The following is a 26,892-nucleotide window of genomic DNA, read 5'->3' as shown; positions in this document are numbered from 1 at the left end:
GCAAGTGGTGCAGTCCAGGGCCAGGGGCAGGAGGCAGCACAGGTCACCGTGGAGGGGCCTGTGCATGTCGCTGTCCCTGACCCTGTGAGTGCACCACCATGCACCAGCAGGGATGCCCCGTCCCAGGCCTGTCCGCAGGTAGAGGGGATGTCCATGTCACCTGACTCCCCTCCACCTGCGGACGTGGGAACCCCTGGCCGTGCGGAGAAGGTCCTGATTGGGGTCGCGATGCGCACGGCTGTGATTCGTGATGCCGTGCGTGCTTCCCGGGAGGAGCACGCACGTCATCACGAAGTGCACCGTGCCGACGTGGCCCAATTGGGATCGGCCATGTTCGGGGGTTTCCTGCATGTGTTGGCCAATGTGGCGGCCCTCTCCTCCTCTGTGCAGGCTATCCACCAGTCGTTCTCCTTGCCGTCTTCCAGCCCAGATGCCACCAGGGCCCCCTGTGGACCTGCCCCGACCAATGCAGCCAGCTCGGTGGGGATCCCATCCCTGCCACAGTCGGGAGTCAGAGATCCAGCAGGGGTGGACACCAGAGCAACTGGACCCCAGCAGATGGAGGATGTGACGGCATCATCGGGCAGGGCACGTGCACGACGGCGTCGGTGGTTTCCATCAGCCTGGATGCCGTCGTGCTGGCACAGGCAGTTGCGTCGGAGGCAGCAGCAGGCTCAACGTGGGAGGCATCATGGCTCGGGGCCATCAACATCAGGGGTGCAGGCATCGGCCGGAGGGCAGGAGAACCCTGGAATGGGAGTGGCTTCTGTGTGGGAGAGGTTGTGCCAGCGGATAGGTGCGGAGCGGCAGCGGGCAGAGGAGGAACGGCTCACGATGGTCAGGGCGGAGGACTCCATGCGGAGGGCGCTGAGGCGGGCTGAGTGCCTCGAGGGTCTTCGCAGGGAGTTTGAGCTTGACACTGCGTTATCCCTGCGGGACCTCGGGGCCAGGGAACATGCCCGCCTCCAAGCCATTGACCAGGAGTTCGATGATGCCCTGGCCCATGACAACAACCAGTGAGCCGTCCGAATAGCCCGCTGCCTTTGTATATAGTTGTATAGTTAGGGTTAGGTTTCCTTTGTTTTTTTGATTTTTTTTTGGTTGCGATTGGACAATGCACCACTTTTTTGTATATAGTTCACTTTTTAGTTAGTAGTCAGTTAGGTTTAATTTGGTAGGGCTCATGGACCCAGGATGATCTTCTTCATTGCCTTATTTTAATTTTTCAGATTATTTTCTTGGACATTCATCTTGTTTTGTTTGATTTGCTTTGTGTTTTTTCTTATTTCATTTCCATTCTACTTGCTGTTAAATACATATTTTTTTTTTAATCTTCAATGTGTCGTATCATCTCATTGCTTTCAGGCATGTCATGTTGGGTGTTTTGTCATTCACTTGCAGCCATTGTGTGTGACAGACATGTGTTAAATTGCATTATTTACATTGGGGGTGTAACATGTAATTGCCTTTGATATGTGGGTGGGTGTGATAGTTGGTTGGGCCTTTTGGCAGGGGAGGATGGGCATTACGGACATGATTGGGGAATGTTGGGACCCAGGTGCAGGGGGGCATGGATTGGACATGGGTGGGGGCCTGCTGGCAGGTGCCCCACAGTGCTGGGGGGTGGGGGGGTGGGGGACATGAGTTGGACATGGGTGGGGGCCTGCTGGCAGGTGCCCCACAGTGCTGGGGGGTGGGGGTGGTGGGTGACATGAGTGGGGGCCTGGTGGAGGGTGCCCCTGGTGGCTGGGGTTTGGGGGTGGTGGGAGACATGAGTGGGGGCCTGGTGGAGGGTGACCCTGCACTGCTGGGGTGTGGGGGTGGTGGGTGACATGAGTGGGGGCCTGGTGGAGGGTGACCCTGCACTGCTGGGGTGTGGGGGTGGTGGGTGACATGAGTGGGGGCCTGGTGGAGGGTGCCCCTGGTGGCTGGGGTTTGGGGATGGTGGGAGACATGAGTGGGGGCCTGGTGGAGGGTGACCCTGCACTGCTGGGGGGTGGGGGTGGTGGGTGACATGAGTGGGGGCCTGGTGGAGGGTGACCCTGGTGGCTGGGGGGTGGGGGTGGTGGTAGACATGAGTGGGGGCCTGGTGGAGGGTGCCCCTGGTGGCTGGGGGGTGGGGGTGGTGGGAGACATGAGTGGGGGCCTGGTGGAGGGTGCCCCTGGTGGCTGGGGGGTGGGGGTGGTGGGAGACATGAGTTGGACATGGGTGGGGGCCTGCTGGCAGGTGCCCCACAGTGCTGGGGGGTGGGGGGGGGGTGGGGGACATGAGTTGGACATGGGTGGGGGCCTGCTGGCAGGTGCCCCACAGTGCTGGGGGGTGGGGGTGGTGGGAGACATGAGTGGGGGCCTGGTGGAGGGTGACCCTGCACTGCTGGGGTGTGGGGGTGGTGGTAGACATGAGTGGGGGCCTGGTGGAGGGTGCCCCTGGTGGCTGGGGGGTGGGGGTGGTGGGAGACATGAGTGGGGGCCTGGTGGAGGCTGACCCTGGTGGCTGGGGGGTGGGGGTGGTGGTAGACATGAGTGGGGGCCTGGTGGAGGGTGCCCCTGGTGGCTGGGGGGTGGGGGTGGTGGTAGACATGAGTGGGGGCCTGGTGGAGGGTGACCCTGCACTGCTGGGGTGTGGGGGTGGTGGGTGACATGAGTGGGGGCCTGGTGGAGGGTGACCCTGCACTGCTGGGGTGTGGGGGTGGTGGGTGACATGAGTGGGGGCCTGGTGGAGGGTGCCCCTGGTGGCTGGGGGGTGGGGGTGGTGGGAGACATGAGTGGGGGCCTGGTGGAGGCTGACCCTGGTGGCTGGGGGTTGGGGGTGGTGGTAGACATGAGTGGGGGCCTGGTGGAGGGTGCCCCTGGTGGCTGGGGGGTGGGGGTGGTGGGAGACATGAGTGGGGGCCTGGTGGAGGCTGACCCTGGTGGCTGGGGGGTGGGGGTGGTGGGAGACATGAGTTGGACATGGGTGGGGGCCTGCTGGCAGGTGCCCCACAGTGCTGGGGGGTGGGGGGGGGGGTGGGGGACATGAGTTGGACATGGGTGGGGGCCTGCTGGCAGGTGCCCCACAGTGCTGGGGGGTGGGGGTGCAAGGGGACATGAGTTGGTGTTCATTAGTTCAAGGAGACATGTGCCTTTGCTGGGGGGCATGCCCATGGTGGGTGGGCTGCCTGCGGGACATGACCAGGGATGCAGGGTAGTCCCCTGTGGTGTGGGCTGCCTGCAGGGGCCGTGGAGGGTGTACAGGGTACACCTGGGAGGACCCACACTGTCAAATCACATGTGGAACTTCACGCGCACCCCTGATATACACGCGCCCAGGCTATTCGCGTGTGGAACTTCCCGCGCACCCCTGGAATACACGCGCCCAGGCTATTCGCGTGTGGAACTTCCCGCGCACCCCTGAAATACACGCGCGCCCAGGCTATTCGCGTGTGGAACTTCCCCCGCACCCCTGAAATACACGCGCCTAGGCTATTCGCGTGTGGAACTTCCCGCGCACCCCTGAAATACACGCGCCCAGGCTGTTCGCGTGTGGAACTTCCCCCGCACCCCTGAAATACACGCGCCCAGGCTATTCGCGTGTGGAACTTCCCGCGCACCCCTGAAATACACGCGCCCAGGCTGTTCGCGTGTGGAACTTCCCCCGCACCCCTGAAATACACGCGCCCAGGCTATTCGCGTGTGGAACTTCCCGCGCACCCCTGAAATACACGCGCCCAGGCTGTTCGCGTGTGGAACTTCCCGCGCACCCCTGAAATACACGCGCCCAGGCTATTCGCGTGTGGAACTTCCCGCGCACCCCTGAAATACACGCGCCCAGGCTGTTCGCGTGTGGAACTTCCCGCGCACCCCTGAAATACACGCGCCCAGGCTGTTCGCGTGTGGAACTTCACGCGAACCCCTGATATACACGTAGCCCGCTCCCCCAGACCCGATCGCGTGTGAAACTTCACGCGAACCCCTGTGATGCACGTACCCTGCTGAAATCGCGTGTTAGACTTCCCGCGCACCCCTGTATACACGCACACGTATTTTTTGTCAGCGGGTGTCCGTGTTTGTGGGTACCCCTTTGCACGTCATTTTTCCTGGAGGGCCACAGTATGGGACATTCATCATGGCAGTATATAGGTGCGATTTGTTGGCGCACCTTTTGGCGCACATTTCTTACAGCCGCAGAGACGCTACCGCCTGCTTTCTTGTGGCGGTCGTGTTTGTGCCTGTGCGCTGGTTTGAACGTGCGCTTTTTTCCCCTATTCTATTCCATGAATACGTGTTGTAGGCGAGCGTGTGGGCGTTCCGCGCACTTGTGCCCTGTACTTCCCCCGTGACGCCCACGTTTTGGCAAGTTGTTCCCCATTCCGAGTGTTACGCCCGTGTTCCGCCTACTTTTGTTGCGTGCGCCGCGCTATGTGCGATTTTCGCTGTGGCCTGTGCGATTTTCGCAGTGACCTGGCGCACGCTGTTAGATGGCCTGTGCGCCAACGTGCGCCGCGCACTTTTTATCGCACATCCGCTGGTTTTCTCGCACACGGCCTTCCATGAATCGACGTGCGCTGCTTTTCGTGCGATTTTCGCAATTGCACTGCGATTTTCGCTATTCCACTGCGATTCGCACGTTTTTGCCCACTTGCGCCGCGCTAATTATTCCATGAATCGGCCTCTTAATGTTTTCTCATTTTTTGGAGTGATTCATGTTATCAAACACCTGAGAGGAGGTGATATGACACTGAAGTTGAGACAGCTTGAGACAAGGACAATATCGGATTTTCAAACTAAAGTTCCTATGGGACAAAAAATTGATGAGGATCTCTACACATTTATTGGAGTTTACGATGTTATATATTTGTATTGTTTTCTCCTTCTCCTTTTCTGTTATATATGAGCTGTTTCTGATCTGGATAATCTACATTTCTGTAGATATTTCTTTGTTGTTGTTGCTGTTTTCTGTTTTTTTTTGTTTCACTGTTCCCTTATCCTTCATATATATGAGTGCTTTCTGATCTGAATAATCTACATTTTAGTAGATTTATTTTGGTTTTTTGTTAGCCATGTTTTTGTTTCGCTGTTCCCTTATCCCTGTCTTGGCATTATTTTTGTTGCTGCAATTTTGGAACATATATTAAACCTCATATTGGTGGCCCATCCAACATTATGTCATTGATTGGCTGCTGTCTGGGCCGGATTTATTGCTTGGGGGGGATCATTGTCTTCCTATATTGTTGGGAGGATTGGGTTCCTTGTGCTATTAATAGTGTTATAGTTTACACACTTTGCACTTTATTCCTGAGCATTTAGTAATCACCATGTTCATTCATGTGCAATATTTGGGATTCTGGGCTGCAATTTATATTTTGTGATTGCCTGTATCATTTGTATGGTTTTGTTTGGATATCCTTAATGTATTATTAATGGTTATATGGTATGCACACTTTGCAGTGGGCAATATTTGGGGTTGTGGGCTGGTATTCATTTTTGGTGATTGGGATATTTTTATGTTATTGTTATGACATTATGTGTTTTGTATGTGACTGGTTCTATAGTAGAATCAATAGATTGTGTATGGTTGATCTTGTGTGTTTTTAACATTGTACTTCAGAATAAAAATCTGCACTTTGACCTTTTGAATGTTTGGCTGTTTGGCTGTTGCTCCCATTCTCATCAATGTTGAGTTTTTGTTCTTCCAGCCTGTCAACAACAGAATGCATTAGAGTTAAGAGCATTAGCTTCTCCGTTCAAAGATGGCTGCAGTATTTGCCATCTAAAGGCTGGGGTAAAGTTCCAATAAAATGAAACCATAGTGTTGCGTGTCAAACAATAAAACAATGATGTTTTGCTTTATGCAGTGTGTTATCTAGCATCCAGTGAGGGTGTGAAACACATTGCCTTTTTTTTCTTCTGTGTGGTCTACAGACATTTGTTCCTGATTAAGGCTTTTTTGTGGACTCTAAAACCACAGTAAAGTGTGACCCCGGCACTTCAGGTGCTGTTTGGTGTGTTCCTCTGGCCATGTACCCAAGAGTCTAGTGTCTGGCAACAACCACCACAGCATAATATGGCCATGCACCCAAGAATCTAGCCACTGGCCACAACCAACACACAACAATGTGCCCTTTTTCACAAGCATACACTGTGTATTATGTCACACTCTACAACACAAACTTTGTGGCAGAAGCAAAAACTTTGTTTACGCTACAACACCAACTGAAGACAGCTTGAAACACACACAAAAAGTATGCAGCCATAGGAATGCAAGGAAGAGCGCGCACGGAGCAACTAACTACGTACTACTAACACTAACTGTGAACAGCTTGAATTATGCACATAAAGTATGCAGCAATACCAGCGAAAGGTAGAGCACATACAAAGTAACCAAATGAATAATGCCAAGGATAGGAAGAGCATTACAACTTTGCAACTATATTGATTAAACAATATAAATGAAATGTGACATCACTAATAAATAACACATACTTAATAGGAGTAACGTTTTGAACTTTTAAAGCATGTAGACAGTAAGACTATGATTTTAACAGCGGCCTGCACATTTATAAACAACGTACTGGATGGAACACACTCAACAGTACTATACTTTGCAATTTTATTAATTACAAAAGGATTTAATCACATACAAACATTAATGTAATACATGACGTATGTGATTAATAATACATAATGTACACGTAACAGGATGTAATGTTTTGAACTTTTAAAGTACACATAAAGTAAGACCATGATTTTGTCAGCGTATGCAAATTTGCAACACATGAAAAGCTATGCAATGCTACTAACATTAAAAAGTATATGTGAATCATGTGCAAAGTAACATATAGCACACACAAGGGTTCAATATTAAATCTGCATTACTGTAATATAAGACATATGCCTTCAATAATATTACATACAAATAAACAATTCCTTGCATTGTTTAAATGTAATTCATCATCTCTAAAAATGCTTGAATTGTTACTTTGTATATTCTGGTGAAATATGCAATGTAAACATATTGAAACATCTATTTTAGCATTATTCATTTTACGATTATTTGCTTTTTCTTGCATCCAACATTTATGTGCTGTCAGGCATGAAAACAAAATGTGCTTCTTGCAAACAAATGCACTAAGTTTAATAAGTCACTTTTTCTTTTTTTATCATAATTCTGTTCCTTTCATGTACAAGTTATTGCTGCCAGCGTTTAACAATATTTGATCAGGGATATAACCATTTGCATGATAATGAACAACTTTTGTAATCATTCCTCCCCATTTGCCATTGTAATAGCCATGCCATTGAACATCAACATTCTCTAATGGTACTACTGTAAGCAATCATCTTATATCATTTTCAAGCCAAAAGATCCAAGAATCTCCAATTTTAAACTCGTTCTCAGCATTTTAGTAAGGAAATGAATTCCCAATTATGTAATTACATAAACCACAAACAGATATATTATACAAATTAAGTGGTCCATGCTAAAAGTGAAACTACCAGGTTTTACATACAACCTTTATAACACTTACCTATTGTTCCATTTTTAAGAAACTACACTCTAACCTTTACTGTACACAACACTAAAATGTGTGTGTTAAAGCTTGGATTAACACATAACAGACAAGTACATACTTAAGTTCATAAGTAAATGCATGGCTCTAATAAATATACCTTCCTTATTTTAAAACATGGCCACTTATGCCGTAAATTACATCTATTTACTGTTTAAAAAACAAACTAAACTAATTTTAAAACATGCTCACTTTAAAACAATAAATAAGTACAGTATCATATAAATGACCTTGACGGCATATTGTAATCCATGCCTACACTGCTTAAACATATGCACTTAAATTGCTAATGTCACACACAAAAGTAGTGTAAACACTTGTTTGCTAGAAGCCTGTCATACATTACAGTCAGGATCACGATCCTGACACCATTGTGTTTAAGGGGCTGGACAGCGCATCTCTGCTTTCCTGTCCAACACCTACTGAAATGCGCAGAGATGATAGAGATTAGGTGCATTCGGCTTACGAAAACATATATGTCTACCATGTATTGTAGAAACTGAGGCTTTACAGAAATAAAATCCTGCATTATTTTTATCAATGCAAGCTATTCTCGCACAATCTTGCAATACATTTGTATTAATTTCACTGAAAATTCACTGTAGATTCTCAAAAGAACAAAGGGATTGGAACACAAAACATGCCTTTGAAAATGTGTGCTAAAAACATCCAGCAAACCCATTCTTTTTGAAGTTCCTCACTAGTGCAAAGTGCATGGGCATGGCCAGTGGGCCACAGAACCGTAACAGGGAAAGAATCTTGTGGTACATATATTAGAAATGCACTGATAATATTGAATATCTGTAATGATAAAAAAAAGAAAAAAGTTAGAAAAACTGGCTATGTGAGATGAAGCATAGCAAAACTGTTGACATTTGGTGAAAAAACGAGTTAAGTGTGAGTGCATTTGCAACAGTTCAACACAAGGAAATCCATGAAATTCAGTGAAATAGCTTTAGTTGAAGTGATGTTAAGGTGATGGTTTAACGCACCAGATGCCGTGAAATTCGACAAATGTTGGAAGCTACAGCACTTTAACTCTGAGAACCACATTGTGCAGCTCATGAGCACACTGATGGCAAATGACTGCAGATGACATCGCTTATGGCATCCCTTATTACAACATAAATGACTTTACTGAAAGTCATATAGCGCACTGATGAAATAACAAGGCACATTACAGGAAATCACCCATCACACATGCTCTTTGCCTAGTTCACGACATACGTTAAACGTATTGTACATACATTTGTGTAGTGCATGCCAACATAAATGTAATATACATGTGGACTCATTATGGTGATAAATCAGGCAATGTGCCATGGCTGTCATCAGCGTCCTCTAGTTTCCAGTGATACCATTGATGATGTACTATTTGATTGCATAAGTGATATCATCTGCTATTATTTTTATTATTATTATTATTATTATTATTATTATTATTATTATTATTGTCTTTCTTGAGTGTGGACAGGCATAGCTTTGAGAAGCAACAGAGCACTTTACAGAAGTATACAACAATACAGATACACAACAGAGTGCTTTACAGAGTTATACAACAGTACAGATGTATAATGGAGCTCTTTTCAGAGGTAACAACAGAACAGATATACAGCTTGGGTAGGATACAGAGGGGCACAGAGGAGGGGTACAGCTGTACAAGGTTGCAGCGAGGAGAGGGCAGTTGGCGTCTAGCGAGTCAGGTGGTGCGGTCCAACTTGATTGCCTAGGTGTTGAGGAGGAGAGACTCCTTGGAGAGGTGGGTCTTGAGTTTCTTTTTGAATTGTGGGAGCATGTGGGTGAGTCTGTTGCTGACAGGGAGGAGGTTCCATGGTGCATAAACAGAGAAGGCTATGTCATACATATATACATGACTTTATGAGAGTGTCATAAATAGCCATTTTCTTCAAAGTGGTAAGATCACTGAAAGCCTTTGATCAGGTTACATGTCTCTGTGTTTATTTGTTGTCATTGACTCATGCAGATGTTAGGGGCCCCTGGGATTATCCCTTTGACTTCAGGTGAAGGCATTAAGCAGCCTAAGTTCCCACTTGCTCAGGCAGTATATCCCATAAGGAATACAATGCTCCCCCAGTTTGTTCCGGTCAGCACCACAAACAATATTTTCCCATTTGCCATCAGATGGGACAAATGGAGCTACATCTTTGCAATTGCACAGGTTATGAATGGTGATTCAGAGAATAAGAGGGGAAGCTGACCCTTTGGGATTTGTCTTTGTTGATCAATGCAAGCCAGGGAAGGGATGCGTCCTGCAAGCCAGCCAATAATTGTGCATGAACTAGAAAGGACCTGCTAGTCGACAGTGTGGAAGGTATTTGAACGATTCAGTAGTGTCAAAGCGTTGACCTCATCAACACCAGCTGTCATTCAAATGTTGTCAAGCAAGAAAATCACAACTGTTTCTTACTGGGGATACTCTTGCTTGGTGTTTCAAGTAGAAGATTCATTTTTCAAGTGGGAGGTAAGCTGTCTGCAGTGCGTTCAAGAAGCTTTGTAAAACTTCTTCATACAATTTAAACAAATGTATGCCCGAACAGCATTCAACAAAATCAAAATGTGGGCATTTCCACACATAAGGCACTCAATGTTGCCCCATCTTCCTAGCAGTGAACATGTCGATTTATCCTGAATTAACCTTTGAAGGTATGGTCAGTGCTTGATGGTGCAGATAGACAGGCCTTGAAGTTGTAGATAGAGTGTGACTATGTCCCCCCAAAACAACCTACAAAGGTGATGCTCTCTATCCTAGACCCCATTCTTCCCTGTATCCTAATTCAAATCCATTGATCTATCCAGCCCTAGGAATGACAGACTGTATCGCTAGTGCATTTATTTTTAGGGGCAGCTCGTCCATAATGGGCGAGGAGGCATTGACCCCCGGGTCTTGGCCCCCTCTCACCATTTATGGCGGAACCAGCCCAGTAAAATACGAGCACTCCTTCAGCTGTTTTTTTTCAGCTGAGGGACTGTTCTTAACTGTGAAAAGGAAACATAGATTCCAGTACAATAACACCATGCCTGTCCCCTCGGACTCACAGTGCCAAACACACACTCACAATCAAAGTGATTAAGTGTATATGCCAGGCGCTGGGGACCCAGAGGGGCTGGTATGGTATTTTTATTACTGGACATCTATCATAGATGTCCAGTAAAAAAAATACCATGCCTGTTCCCTGGGCCTCACAGTGCCAAACACACACACACACACACACACACACACACACTCAAAGTGATTACGTGTGTATGCAAGGCGCTGGCGGGGCACAGGGGGGCAGGAATGGTATTTTTTACTAGCCATCTATCTGTATTATTTTACTGAACAGCTACGATATATGTCTAGTAAAAAGACCATACCTGCCCCCCTGGCCCTCAGTGCCTTGCATACACACATAATCACTTTGATTGTGTGTGTGTGTTTGGTGCAGTGAGGCCCAGGGGACAGGCATGGCATTTTCTTACTGGACATCTATGGTAGATGTCCAGTAAAAAATACCATCCACGCCCCCTCATCCCCCAGTGCCTGGCATACACACATAACCACATTGACTGTGGGCCTCTGTGAGGAGCTCGGGACCCAGGGGACATGAGTGGCATTTTTTAACTGGGCATCTATGATAGATGGCCTGTAAAAAGTAAGCTTTATCCCAGTGCCCCCCAATGCCTCACAATCACACATATTCACATGAATCATTATTATGATTATGGGCCTCATCACGAGTTGGGCGGTAACGCCGGCGCTTTTAGCCAGCGCCTTGCATACACACGTGATCACTTTGATTGTGTGTGTGTGTGTGTGTGGATTTCCCGCCGGCGGTAAACATGACGAAAATCGGCAAATTTGCAGCGTATTTCCCCCCAGCTCAGAGCTGGGGGGAAATCCGTCAAAGCCATGATCTGGCGGACCCTTAAATGCTGCAGTAATAGCGCTACCGCTGCATTTAAGGGTTACCGCCAGACTCGTGATGAGGCCCTATGTCTGACTGCAAGGTGCTGGCACACCATGGAGCAGGCATGGCATTTTTTACTCATACGTGTTACTATGCAGCTAGACTTGCATTTTAATGTACCCATTCTAGCCATTTTATATTGTGTTATGACATTTTGCATTGGGCATCTTTAGTAAAGCAAGCATAAGTTGTATTATGAAGCAAGACTGCCATTTAATATGCTAGAAGTCTAGCCACTTCTTACTGGGGCACAACATTTTGTATTGGGCATCTTTGATAAAGCAAGCAGGATCAGTGGTATTATTCTTACTGTGGCATGTCATTTTGTATTGGACATCTTTGGTAAAGCAAGAATTATAAGTGTTATTTTGTAGCTTGACTGACATTTTAGTACAGTCAGTTTGGACATGTGTTAGGCAGAATCATATGCAGTACCCTTTGGGAACACCACACACAATTAAGACTACAAGTGACACTGTACAAATTCACCTTTGGTACAAGCCTGTACTACACAGTAAAGTGTTAGCGATGGCTGAGCAGTCAGGCTTATCTCAAGAGTAAAGTGAGCAGTATCATAAGTTACACAAAGGACAGCTATGGTTCAAATAAACACTGACTCAAGGTTTATGAGTAAAAGAATATACATTTATTTACACATTCATTTGTAAAACAGTTCACCAAGTAAATCAGCGGAAGAATCACAATCTTAATATACTACACAACACCCAATCAATTCTGAACAAGTTAAGCTCAAAATGAAGTGTGAGCAAAATGGCACTCCAGCAATTTAAAAAGGGAGGGAAAGACAAGGTTATACAAACCAAACAGCACCAACAAGTAAGTCGGCAGGGCAATCTAAAAAAGGCTTGCTACAATGAGGATTAAAATCAATAGGCCTGGGCCAATGTTAATGGTTCAGAGTCTTTGCAGAGGATCACACAGTTCAGAGTAGTTTGCGGTTAAGTCTTTGCCAAAGGTTTGAAACGAAGTTGGCCGAAGAAAAGTTATTTAAAAGAGTAGAGAAGGACAAGCCCTCGGATTGGCGAAAGATTTAAAACACTTTCACTGCGGTCAGACGGAACGAACAACCGGGTATGAACAGTACCTTAGAAGAAGAAGAATGCAGTAGCTGAGGCAGAGGTTCCTGGCAGATCCTGCAGGCTCACGGTTCCTGAAGCGACGGACGGACTGACACGAAAGAGGAAGACTGGAGGGTCCTGCACTGCCCAGGGAAGAAACCAGCAGCAGAGCAAAGCAACTAATAAAAGGTGTGCTCCTTAAAACCCAAACAGGCTCCGGTCCTCCTGGCTATCCGGTTCACTGCAGTGATGCACAGCAAATTCGACCACGGGAGGGAGGCCTTGCTTGGTGTTTGGTGAACTGGTTGGTCCCACCAGCTCAAGGGAAGAAGATTCCTTGCAGATCTTCTCTGTCGTCGACGTGTAAGAGATTCGGAACCGCCGCAGGGCTTCACCGAGAGGTTCAGTAATTGCAGCCGTCCTCTTCCTTCAGCTTCTCTTCGGTTCTCTAGATCCAGTGGCGACTCTGCCTTCCAAGTCCCAGAGACCTGCTTTTTATGCAGTTTTCCACCATTCACACAGCCTGGCTGTCAATCACACAGCAGGGTGGCTGTCCTGGCAGGACAGTCACCTAGCCAATCAAACAAGAGTGCGACTTGGGTCTCCAAGGAGACCCTGTGCAGGGGTCCTAAAACTCCTCCCGCACATCTGTGCAGAAGCTAGTCAAAGAATGGTGAACAAAGGAACAAAACCCGGTTTGGCGCAGAGAGTAAAGCACGAGAAAGACCTTAACAAGAAGAAATGTCGAATAAACCCAGCCGGAATCAAATAAAAGTAAATGGGGTCCAGCGGATTAAAGTTCGAGGCTACCACCATACCATAACGGTACTGAGGCAATTTTCATAGCTTGCAGTAGAATTAAAATGGTAGATACCACTGCAACCAGCCAAATCTTAAAGAAAGGGGAACAAAATAATGTTCCACGAGAGACAGACAAAAAGGGATAACTATTAACCCTTTCCAGTAATTTATGGAAGATAGTTTGTACTGGGCCTGTGAATTTAAAAAGACTAATAAAGTCAATGGCAACTTTACATATTCTGGGAGACAGTAGTCAGTCCCAGAAAATGGAGTTTAAAGTGGGAAGTCTGAAAAGACAACCTGTGTCACTGCACTGAAGGTGCTGTGTGACACACAGTAAAAAGATAATGCCTATGGAGTTGTTGAGACTCCATATCCATGAACACAAAAAGTAAAACACACTGAAAATGAAAAGTTCAAAGCGCAAAAATATAGCAAAAGAGCTGGAGGGCTCTAAGGTAGAGGGAATTTAGCACTTGTGTGAGAAATCTCCCTAACAACATGTTGTCATACTTTGGATGCATTTTTAATGGTAAAGTCAACTGGAGTATGCTTTTATGTAGGGATACTGCCATATATTGGCAGAACAAACATGGACATGTTTTCTTCTAGTATTATTACTGGCATTATGCAAAAAGCAATCATCAGTATGTTCTTATATGGCAATAATAGGGTATAATGTTGCAGTCAGCATAGAATTGTATGGGCACAGCCAATGTGAAAATATTTTATACTGGCACATATTTTGGGAAAAGGCATCATGAAAATGTACTTGAGAAATGCTCCTGTGCACTATTGGTTACTTGCATCTATTTGGACTTTTTTCAAACGTTACCCTACGAAACCCAAAAGTGATCTGTTTGGCTTTTTACCGACTTTTTCTAAAATAGTGTCCTCTAAAATGCACCAGTTTCACCCATTATTGAAAAAATATTATCGGGGGAGAACTCCCAAACCTCCCGTGAGTATTGGGGAATCTCTGGCTATGCTTGGTCGCTCTGCCATATCTGGGGCAAATATTTACACCCTTCCAGTTAAAAAATTCACTAGCAACCACTGTTTATTTTGAACCCTCGGGTTGTACTGGGTAACACACCAGCATGCATCTAAGTCCATGAGCCCTCCAATTACTATTTCAGTGAATGAGTGTGCATCTCTGTAAAAATTGGAAGTGAAAAACAACAAACCCACCGTGAGACCACGGGCACACCTTTTGTTCCTGCCCTTTTCCAACTCTTTTACGCAGCCTGCCCAGGAACCACCCCACCTTTAAAGCTGTCCAGAAGTCCCTACCCCCATACTCTGTAGACTCAGTCACAAAATCTGATGGTGGCTGGTCGCCAGCACATCTCTTCCTGTACTGTCATATCTCATTAAATTCTAGAATCTTCCACTGTGAATGAAAAAAGGCACAACAATAACAGAAATTAGTACATTTCAGAAAACAGAGCTTGGATGGTTCTTTATTTTAACCTCCACAGTGAGTTTGTCTGCTTCCTCCTGTTTTCCATTGACGAAAGCAACTTTCTTCAAGTTGGCGACCGCCTCGGGTGATCTGTTATTCAGAACGAGCCAGCGGGCAGATTCCGGTAGAAACCTAAAGAAAGAGAAAGAGCCTTAAAAGAAATAAGGGTTCATCTGCAAAAAGAAGACACTCTTGAGTGTCCCTGAACTCCATGGAACCTCCCCCCTTCACCAGCAAGCTGCATGATCATACAACGGACCTCAAGAATCTGAGTATTTATCACAATTGCAGTTTCGAACAAAATGTAATCAGAGCCAGTCCAATGGAAACAGAGCAATATATTCCACTCAGGACAGTCTCAGGTTTAAGGGAGCGCACACCTTTTACCAGCCTTTTAACATGAGAAGCCTCCCCCTGGGTATCAGCTGCATAGTGAAGCAGATTAGTGGGCTCTGTAGATAGTGTTACAGTGGAGCTGTTCTTCAACAAGATTTGGAGCCATATGTAGACTTCTGAGGGTAGATCTCACAGGCAGTTTCCCACCTTGCCGCCTCACTCAGGGTCCTAGTGCTCAGTCCCCCATCCTCACTCTTCTACCTACTGCCAAAAGCTCATTCCTTCACTCTTCTCAAGTGTTCCTCTTCATGACTTAGGGTCCACCACCTCTTCTCCTCATTACTGTTCTTTCACCTCTCTACTGATGTAAACACACCCTCCTCCTTAATTGTATTCCACTCCTTCTCAATACCTCTCTCTACCACCTCAAACTGTACTCTTTTGATTTTCCTTCACTTCACCTCTTCACTTACTTCACTCAGCTCCTCTTTCACGTCCTTGATATTTCAACGCTTCCCAAATGTGCCTGTATTGTTTCACCTCTTATAACAAGTCTTCCTCCAAATCCTTAATTCTTTCCACTATTATTTATTTACTTATTGGTCATGATTATAGCACCTATACACTTAACAAGTGTTGCAAAGCGCCCCAAAGCAGGGAGGGTAAGAAGCTAAACAAGATTAACATTCTTAATAGGCATTGGAATATTCAGAATGGGCAAGTGCTATGTGTTTAGTGGTACAGTATAGGAGAGGAGGAATACAAACTGTTACAACATATGACAAAAAATATTGCACGTGCCTGATGGTCGTTACAATAATGCAAGAGCTATACATGAAGAAGAAGAGAGAGGAGCGGGGTGTAGGGTAAGACAAACAGAGTAATAAGTGCAAGAGACATATTCAAGGAGAGGAGGGGAGTGAGGGGGGACGGTGGTGGCCTACTATACACATCCAACGAACAGATATAAAAACACCTAAATTCGATTTTTAAGCAAGGCACACTAAGCACACGAAAGTGGCTGCAGATGTAAAGCCACTGGAGATCGAAAATCAGTGAGCTGCCTACACACGAGTTCTGATGCACAATGTGCCATGGTTGACACCTAGCCCCCTAAGTCCAGGAGAGTTCATCAGATGTGCTGCAGTGCTAGAGGAGGAAGGGGGTGGGGGCATCTGGGCCAGCCAGGCCCAGACAGGGGCCTTAAATCATCGGCCGTTGAGGTGGGCCGGCATTCCCTCCCGGCTCGCCTGATTCGTCATGAAGAAGGTGGGAGGGACCAATTACAGGCGAGCAGGCTCAGGGCCAGGCACACCAGCTTTGCTGACAATGGCATTGGCCATCATGGAAAGGATGCCGGGTATAAGAAAGCATGGTGGTGTTCTGAACACTGGTGTGGACTGCAGCTGGGCGCTGCTGTAATTAAAGATGTTGAAGAGAAAACAAAAAGTTTCAATCAAGCACGAGTCAAGTGCCCATATTAACCCAGAGAGCTCACCTGTGCTCTGGTGGGAGAGCGGGTCCACAGGCCCCCAGGCCACATGTTGGGAGAGGAGCCCCTTCAAGCATCATGGACATCAAGGAGAGGGGGGAAAGGCAGGCACACAAAGGGCCAAGATCGCGGGCCATGGAGGTGGGCGCACATTCGCCTGTCAGCTCTGCTGGCAGCAGCATCGGCCTTCATGGAAAGGAGGCCGGCTAATGGGGAAGCATTGTGTTGTTCTGAACACCAGCGTGGAATGCAGCCGGGTGCTGCTGTAGAAGCAAAGGTGGAAGTATTCATTATTTTCAATGTAATTAAAGATGTTGAAGGTAAAAACAAAAAGACGTTTCAATCAAGCGCCCAGTGCGCTGCAAGTCCTTTGCCCATATTAGCCCAGAGGTCTTAGCTTCTGTGCTGCAGTGGAAGAGGGGGTCCACAAGACTCCACGCCGTGAGGTGGGAGAGGAACCACTTCAAGCATCAGGGACATCGGGGAGTGGACTATTACCTTCTGCTTTGATATCCACATCTCCTGTTCCACTTCCCTTAGCTCCTTCTTCAACAGCCTTTTTGTCCACCCTTCTCAGTCTCCATTCACAGCTTTCCAGGTCTCTCCCCTCAGGCCCTAAGTTTTCTCTCTCCAACACTCTTGGTCTTTCTCTTATTAGTTCTCTGGCTGTTTCTCTCCCAAATTAACAAGGGGGGTCCTGGGAGTCCCTCTGCCAGACATTAGTCCTGGTTACGAGAGACTTACCCAGAGTCTTTAGCTCACTATCTTTCACAGAGAAGAAATATCCCAAACATATCAGTCTTTGTCCTGCCCTGGGGCAGTCCAGCACCGAAATGCTAGGCAATTCTCCTCTGAACAAGAGTACCAACAGAAACCCCAGACACGTGTTTCGGTCTGGTTGGACCTCATCAGTAGGGTGGATCTGTGCCTCTCTAAGAATAGTGAGCAAGGGGTCCACGTCTGGATTCCCCTAGTAACTTAGGGTGAGACCCAAAGTTACTTAAATATGCAAATTAACAAGGGGGGTCTAAACCTTCCAGCCATCACCTCTTTGTTTTTGCTATGTCACCCCGAGTGGGACGGGTATGCCCAGACGTGGGTCCCGTGCCTGCTGGGCCTAGAGACCCAAGCTACTCCTCACTGATGAGCCCCAACAAGGGCGAAACATGTTTGGGGATGCTTGTGGTCTCGTGCAGAAGGGATGTGGCCTAGCAGTTCGGGCTGGACTGCCCCTTTTGGGGTGGGACCAAGCCTGATTTGCATATGGTTTTTCCCTTCTGTAATGGCTTGGCAGGCGAAGAACGGTGGTCTGGAGGGTTGCCCAGAGCATTGCCAGTGGTTAAGATTAATTCTAAACCTTCCAGCCATCACCTCTTTGTTTTTGCTATGTCACCCCGAGTGGGACGGGTATGCCCAGACGTGGGTCCCGTGCCTGCTGGGCCTAGAGACCCAAGCTACTCCTCACTGATGAGCCCCAACAAGGGCGAAACATGTTTGGGGATGCTTGTGGTCTCGTGCAGAAGGGATGTGGCCTAGCAGTTCGGGCTGGACTGCCCCTTTTGGGGTGGGACCAAGCCTGATTTGCATATGGTTTTTCCCTTCTGTAATGGCTTGGCAGGCGAAGAACGGTGGTCTGGAGGGTTGCCCAGAGCATTGCCAGTGGTTAAGATTAATTCTAAACCTTCCAGCCATCACCTCTTTGTTTTTGCTGTTTCTCTCCCAAGCCACCTGAGTCTCTTTCTCTCGACAGCCATCTGGGTCTTTTTCTTCCCAGGCCTCAGGGTCTTTCTCTTCCCAGACTTCTGGGTCTAAACACTTCCAAGTCTTCCTTTGAGTCTTCCTCTCCCTAGCTCTCTGGGTTTTCTCTTACCAGTCTCTTATCTCCTTCTTCCCTCAGCTTCCTGAGTCTCTCCTCTAGCTACCTGACTACAACTCCTTCTCCAGATCCTTCTCAAGATACTTCTCCAGCTTTTTCTCCTGCTCCTTCTTTTCTCCTCTCAGTCGTCTCTGAATGGTCTCTTCCTCCTAACTCTCATACATTATCTCATGCACAGGCCCTCCCTTTAATAGGCTCATGAGCTCTACTTCCAGCCTCGATCTTACTTAAGTGAACTCAGTTCTGCAGTCTTGTTATGGGATTTTTAGTTCTCTGTGCCTGGGTGGATCTCTAGCGTCTGCTGAACTGCAGCATCATGGACTGAGCCCTCCATCTTGGAGTTCCAAATCCCTCCCCTCTGACTGCCTTACCACTATGTGCATGTACCTGGGTTTCCCAATTCATCCCTTGCTTTGTTTGGTGGAGTGTGGACCTTGTAACAGCTACCACTAGGTTAACATGGTGACAATGGGCTTCTGACATTGGAAATACAAGCCTATGAGAGACCTGTCTTCCATCTTGGATTGAGCATGAACATTGCTCCTACACCTGACCGGTCCACAACTGTGCTCTGTCTCCACCGATGGGGCTCACAGAGTTTGTCTTCTGCTGTTACTTTCCCTGGGAAAAATCCTGGTCTCTTGCATTGTGTGGTAATTTTGACATTCATATAGCATCATAACAGGTAACTTGTGCTAGGTTTCTTCATGTTTATGCTTGAACAAAATGTTTCGGGTATCTAACTCCTATTCAGGTGAGCTACAGAACAATGAACACAACAATAATCACCTCATACATAATCTATAATGATACCAGTGGTCTCTAAATAGATACATTTTGACATACCCTAAAACATGTTGAATTCAATTCTATGAACCGAGACAATATGCATGGGCAAAAACCCCTGGCTGTGAAGTGAAACCACACCTATGTTTAATCTGGCTTCATTCTATATCTAGGCTTGATACTTAACGTGGAAAGCATACCTTGTAGTCATTTTTATTTAATACAAAGATTGGACAGAGGGAACCTCATCCATTTGTAGTTAGGTGCAAATGTTTGCCTCTGTTCAATTTTCAACTATTCCATCACGTAGTGGAAAAGTAAAGTGGAAAACATAAAGAAATTGCCTTTACTCTTCACTTTTCCACTGTTTGTGAAAAAGTGCAAATGTCTCCTGCAAATAACAGTTACAAAGGATTCCTACTCAATTCACCTGCTTTTACCAGGTGGTGACTGCAGGTGGATTTCATGGAAATCCATAGCGTTCCTGCTGGCGGAAAGAGCAAAAGTGTGGGTAAGTGCTTTTACAGACACTTTTTCTGATACACTTCTGAATGAATATGGCACCCGTTGCGATTCAATTCACATCTCAATGCTTTCATTCTCCAAACATATTTCTAAACAACTTATTGTAAATAAAGATGTTCACCACACATGGAATTTAAAATTATTTGTGGGTTTATTGTAAGAAGAGGATATCCCCAGGTGGATGCAGTCTCCATCAGCTGGGCTCACTTGATGTATGATTCTGGGACCCGAGGATTCCAGAATCCCACACCATCATGAGGATACGTCAGCAGCACAATACATCATAACATCTCCCCTCCACTTTCCTCACAAAAAACAATTGAACTTCAAAATGGAGTCAAAGAAGGAAAGAAGGAAATGGCTAAGAAATGAAAGACATAGGAGAAGATATGGGGAATAACTCATGAAAAATAGAGATACTTGTGATGCAGGAAAGACCCGCATCCATATGTCTGAATTTAAATTAGTATATAAATAACAAGAAAAACAACTAACTATGCACTCTGAAAAGGATATGGTTTGCAGTGAAAGCACTTCTTGCATCACAGGATGTCCGCCAAAAAGATGCTGCCACCCAACCAATGTTTAATAATAAAGGAAATCCTTCTTGAAGTTTCGAATAATTCTCCTGTTCTTTGATGACATGTCATTGTTCCCACCAATGTCACTGGAAACTTCTTCCACAAACTCCTCCTCCAATGAATCTTCTTTTCTCGCTGGTATAATGTCATCACAAGACCACTTCTTGCCATCCTCTAGAATCACGGACTTCCTTGAACACTTCACCACTCTTTGTGGAGCTCTGTATTTAGATTATCCTTTCAACATCTTCCTTGGTTCTTTTACCCAAATCTAGTCTCCTCTTCAACTGTACTTTCTGTTACATACCTCTTGTCATCATAATATTTCTTATACTCATCTTGTCTCTTCCTCACTCTCTTCACTATCTCTTCCATATTAATTTCTCTATTCTTCCTCAACATAAGCCAAGCAGGTCTGAGTCTATTGGTAGCTGTTGTTCCTCTCATTGCGTAAAAGGTTCCTCTTCTGTCACAGAGTGTGGGGTAACTCTGTATGTATTCAACGCTTCCTTTTGTTTCTCCTTCCAAGGCAAATTTTTGACAATCGCTAGCGGAATAATTCCATTTATGAATTCATTCATTCTTTCGACTAATCCATTGGCTACTGGATGACATAATGCTGTGGTTCTGTGTTCGATGGCTCTTTCCCTCAAAAATGTGTGCACCTCTAACGACATCAATTGGACTCCATTATCTGATATCAATTGTTGTGGGTCTCTTTCTGGATTAAAAATCTCTTCCAAAAACTTCACAACTTTTATAGCGGTAACCGTACCTTCCGCTACTCTCCACTCCACCCACTTGGATGTGTAGTCTACTAACACAATAAAGTACACTTTTTGGGGCCCTAGTGTTTCATAGGGCCCTGTTATGTCGATGGCCAATTTAGTCCATACAGATCTTGGGATTTCCACAGGTTGTAACAGTGTGGTTTGTGTTCTCTTCCCTTTATCACTCACAGCACATGCTGTACACTCCTTAACTAATAACTCCATCTGATTCCACATATTCGGCCACCAATATACTTCTCTCACCCTTCTCTTAGTGAGACTTCTTCCCACATGGCCTTAATGAGCGATCTCCATTATTCTCTCTCTCAATGATGTTGGTGGAATTATTCGATCACCTCAGTAAATACATGTGCTGTCACTAGAAATGTTGTCTTTTATTTTTTCTAACCTCTTGATACTCTGATCGGCATCCCTCCAGCCGCTTCTGATGGCTCCCCTTTAACATTTCTGTTCAGCATCTTCATTCACTGCCTTAACCCATTCTTCCTTAGAAACACTCTCACTTATGTGCGCCACAATGCACTCTGCACTTTGTTCTTCTGTTGAATCATCATCTCCTAAATCATTGTTGTCACAATCCCACGGCAGCCTAGATAAACAGGCTGCTACCACATTAGACTTCCCTGGAATGTATTTCACCTGAACATTATATTGCATGATGTCTGATGCCCACCTCCTTATTCGTGGTGATGTCAAATGTGGACTTTTAGAATTCAGTACGCAAATTAATGGTTTATGATCAGTTTTCAGTTCAACTGGAACACCCCAGATAAGACCTCTAAAAAGTTCCAAAATCTACTTTACACCCAAAGCTTCTCTCTCAATGGTTGAATAATTATTTTCCGCGCCTCTCAGAATTCTAGATGCAAAAGCAATTGGCAATACCATGCCCCTTGCACCTGTTCGAGGACATCACCAAGACCGATGTTACTGGCATCCACTGATATCATGGTCTTAACCTTGCAGTCAAACATTTTGAGGGTTGGAGCTTTATTCATTAATCTCTTTATTTGGTCAAATTCCCCCTTGCCCTCATCCGACCATGTGAACCTTTTACCTTTGCTCATCAAATCCCTCATATGCCTTGTCTTGTCCGAATAATGATGTATACATTTCGAATAGTACTCAGTCAACCCCAGGAAGCTCCGTAGTTGGTCTTTATTTGTGGACTCTGGAATGTTCAAAATTGTATCTACTAGGGCTTTTTTTGGTTGAATTGCTTCGGCATGTATGCAATGGCCCATATATGTCACTTCATTAATTTTAATTTTGCACTTGTCTATCTTGAGCATGAGGCCTTCCTCCTGAATAACTTGTAAGACTCCCAACAGTTTTGCATTGTGTTCATCTTCAGTCATTGCTGAAATTAGTTTATCATCTTGAAAATAATGCACTCCCTGGAGACCATTGAATAGTTGGTGCATCAACCTCTGAAAAACAACTGCTGCCGAAGCTAACCCAAAGGGCATCCTCTTGTATCTAAACGCCCCTAATGGAGTGATGAAAGACATAAGATGTCTCAATTCTTCATCCAGTACCACCTGATGATAGGCTGAAGATAAGTCTAATGTTGTAAAGAACTGTGCTGGCTTCATTGTGGTAAGCATCTCTCCTATATTCGGCAAAGGATGTCGATCCACCCATATATTTGCATTAAGATCTCTCAGATCTACACACATCCTGATAGATCCATCCGGTTTCCGCACAATGACAATTGGAGAAAGCCATTCCGAGCTCTCTGTTTGTTCGATAATGTCTTGCTCACAGAGTCTTGTCATCTCTTTCTGCAGTGCTTCCCTTGTGCCAATCGGTATATTCCTCACTTTGTGCACCACCGGTTTGGCACCTCTTTTCAACACAATCCGGTGCTTAAAACCTTTTAGAGCTCCAATGGTCCTGTTGAATACTCTTGGAAAACTCTTGTCTAGATTTCCACTGGTTTCACAGCTGTTTTCAGTGATACTCAGGATGGGGATACTTTCTCCTGGGTGTATTTTGATTTGCAAGGACGCATGCTCCCACCATCCTACGATGGAAAAAACATTTTCAGCTACTTACAGTTTGCAATATGTTCTCCTTCATTGAAACACAAATGTACCCATGTATATCCAATTATATTAATGGGTGTCTTTCCATATCCAGTTGCTCTCACCCTTGTCTCTTTTTTCCCTTTCAGGTCTCTCACATATGTCTCTCCATTGACCATTGTGTATGGTGAGCCAGTGTCAATCATTACCTGTAGCGATACTCCATTTATCATAATGGGTACCCATGGACCCACACTTCCCACATCTGGTGTGAGCGCCAGGATTTGTACTTCCTCCTCCATTCCATCCGTGACAGACAATAAACTGCTTGGACCACCAGTCTCTTCTAATGCTTTTATGGTCGTCATGTTACCTCTCACAAAACGACTTCCATCTCTCTGCATTCCGCCCATGGGATGTAAACTAGCTCTGCCTCTGCCTCTGGCATTCACGCATACTTTACTGAAATGGCCAACATAACCGCATCTATAACACTCTGCAGAATACGGTGGACATTCCCTTTCTATGTTGATGTGTCTGTACTTGCCACATTTGTAACACCTGCTGTGCATCCTATTAACCGATTCCTTCTCCTTCTTAGTATTCATGCTGGAATCGCTTCTGGTCATTCTCTTTACCAGCGCAATTAGTGTTTCCTTATCCTTGTCATTGTTTTCATCTTGTACATCTTGAATGCACCTTACTTCGGTGCTTCCTAGTTTGTTCTGTATTTCCCTCATGCATTTCTCCCCCAGTTCCATTGATCTAGCTATTTCTATAGCTTGCTCTAAAGTTGGGTCTTTTGCCTGCCATAATCACTGTTGGATGTGGGGGTCTGCAACTTGCAGGACCAATTGATCCCTTAAATATTCGTCAGCTAGGCCTGTAAACTTGCATGTTGATATGAGACCCCTTAGCGCAGCTATAGAAGTGTGAACGCTCTCTCCTTTGTTATGCAGCCTGGAGAAGAAACGGTATCGTTCCAACGCAATGTTAGTTTTGTTTCCAAAATGTTTTACCAATTTCGCTACTGCAGTCTCATATTTTCTATTGTTGCCAGCTGTGGTGGCTGAATCTCCAGAACTTTCCTCGATGTTAACTACATCAGGTAATGTCCTGAATATTCTCAGGGCTTCTGCACCCACACAATTCAACAATGTGGCTTCCTTTAAATCATCATTGTATTTGGCCCCTCCTATGGCTCTCAAATACACTTGGAAACTGCCAACCATTGCTCCCATGGGCATACTGGGTTGGCTGGATGTGCCAAAAACTGTATTGGGGCTGCAATATTCTGCATTCTGCGTTTTGAGTTGGGTAGTTGTCTTGATGGAACACAGTTGTTGTGTAGACACTGATTGTTTCTGACTTAATGTACTGTGCACATTCTTTATAACATTTTTATTTTATTTATTTAAACATTTTTTCAGTTATCAATTTATGGTGTATTTCTATTCTGTTGCTTTATGTTCTTCCTCACAACCTTTATTCTATACTTTTGTTGTATTGTCCCAGTTAGACATCATATGCATGTCTTGCCATTACATCTTGGTGACTGACTAAACAGTTTGATAGTCGTGGATCGCCAATTGAGGAGGGACTACCATATATTGGGCGGCTTGTTATTATCTGTCTTTCCGTCTCCGTTTCGTACCGTGCAATGCTTGCTAGGTTGTCATGACAACCTTCATCTGTTTTCAAAATGGCCGCAAGTAGTTTACATTTTAAGGTCCTTTAGTCTAATCTTGCCGTTGGCCTCTCACACACTTTTTTATATGATGCGACTCGAGCAGCGTCCTTTTGCATAAGTAAAAGTAAAATCTGTGCCTTTCATGGTTGATTTCCTCAATGATTTTCTGCTTGCACACTGTTGGATGTGTCTTTTGACCTGGGACGCGCTTTTCACTCGTTTCCACTGTAGAAGAATAACAATGCTCTGTCAGATGCTGCACCCTTCCATCAATTCACTGTCGGGGACCTCCTCTTGGTGATGAACACTCCTCGTTGCCAATTATTGTAAATAAAGATGTTTGCCACACGTGTAATTTAAGATTATTTGTGGGTTTATTGTAAGAAGAGGAGATCCCTAGGTAGTTGCAGTCTTCATCAGCTGGGCTCATTTGATGTATGATTCTGGAATGCGAGAATTCCAGAATCCCACACCATTATGAGGATACGTCAGCAGTACAATACATCATAAAACACCTCAAACCAACGTACAAAAGTTACTTAAACTAATTAATCTAGTCATATAATTTTGATAAGAGCTTCATTAAATATAATGTGAGGCTAGGCCACTTGCTAAACATTGTAGTATTCGTGGCCCAGGCCTATAATGACTGGGAAATTCCTTATCAATTAGCTATAATGCAGTCAGTGTCATGTGGATAGTTCAATGCCTTGGCTGTGTATGACATCACAGTCAGTGACGTGTAGCCTGATCATTGGTGTGAATGTCATTGGCCACATCACCTCCATCTTCTGTGACCTTCACTGGCTCCCTACCCTTGTCAGGATGCTTTTCAAACTTGACTGTACAACCTACAATGCAACCACCGCTGGTATACCTGCCTACCTTGCGGACAAACTTAGCACCACGGGTGGTACAGGCTCCTTTAAGAGCCAGACATTGCAAGGCTGGAAACGAAACTATGTTAACAGGTTAAACCCCTGTCTGCTATAAAGGTAAGGAACCCTATCCTTTATTCCTACAATTAGTCAATTTGATCCTTTTTAAATACACCTCTAATAAATTAAATGAAAAAACAACAATGTTGCATATGTGTACAAAAATATATTATAAAGTTCTTTCATCTTCATACACGCAGGACGCCATAGCTTGCCACCCTCGACAAGATGATGCAAGATTTAACTTGCAAGCTAAGGAATGGATGAATATGATAAGAGAAATACGGCTTCCAAGCAAAGAACGATTGCTCATGTGGGAATCCAATTGTTACAACTATATCATGTGAATATGAAAATAGAAATTGAGGGCATTTTCTACCAATAGAAACAGGATAAGATAAGGGGGGACTGCCATTTATACTCACACAACCACGATCCAATGAGCAGCATGTATATCAAAGTGCATCACCATTACAGACATTAAGCCTTGATAAAGTCTAGCGGGTGAAACTCATGGACATGTAGTAGACCTCTTTCAACAGGCACAACAGTCCATCTGTATACATGTACAACAGGTCTTTTGAAACATTCTCAACAATGTACCTTTTCTAAACTATGTGCATAACAGGATGTTTGAAATGTGATACAACAACTTGTAAATTGTTGATTGCAGTGCACATCTATGACAGAGATACCTTGTGAAGCAACAACATATACTCATGAAATGCTTTAAATATTCATATTTCAGATTTATATGGTCTGTTTAAGAAGTGCTTGCACTGGAGCCAACATAGTTTTTACATTTTTATTACAGCATGGGGTGGTATGCTAGGGTCTCCAGAGTGTAGCTGCTATTTCAATACTCTTGCTCACACAATTATAATACAGAAGAGTGACACAGGCATACAGTGCTGACAACCCTAAATGCACCTTTGTTCTTTCAAATTTTCATACAAAACTGCATTATCAAAATCAAATTAAAAATGA

The 26,892-nt window shown here is 45.2% G+C and overlaps 1 protein-coding gene across 2 annotated transcripts in view; it reads right to left on the bottom strand.

Moving 5' to 3' along the window:
- The window catches only part of LOC138567098 (solute carrier family 22 member 20-like), a 376,503-nt gene that overhangs the window by 98,131 nt on the left and 251,480 nt on the right, over positions 1 to 26,892 (bottom strand). For both annotated transcript variants that reach the window (XM_069644968.1, XM_069644969.1), the window contains one exon: positions 14,872 to 14,995. In XM_069644968.1, coding sequence (XP_069501069.1) covers positions 14,872 to 14,995 — 124 coding nt within the window. The remainder of the gene's footprint in view (positions 1 to 14,871; positions 14,996 to 26,892) is intronic.

This window comes from Ambystoma mexicanum, chromosome 2p (genome assembly GCF_040938575.1).
Source record: "Ambystoma mexicanum isolate Mex_15411 chromosome 2p, UKY_AmexF1_1, whole genome shotgun sequence".
NCBI classification, from domain to species: domain Eukaryota; kingdom Metazoa; phylum Chordata; class Amphibia; order Caudata; family Ambystomatidae; genus Ambystoma; species Ambystoma mexicanum.
Note: the sequence above shows the minus strand (reverse complement) of the source record. Positions and strands in the feature narration are given on the sequence as shown.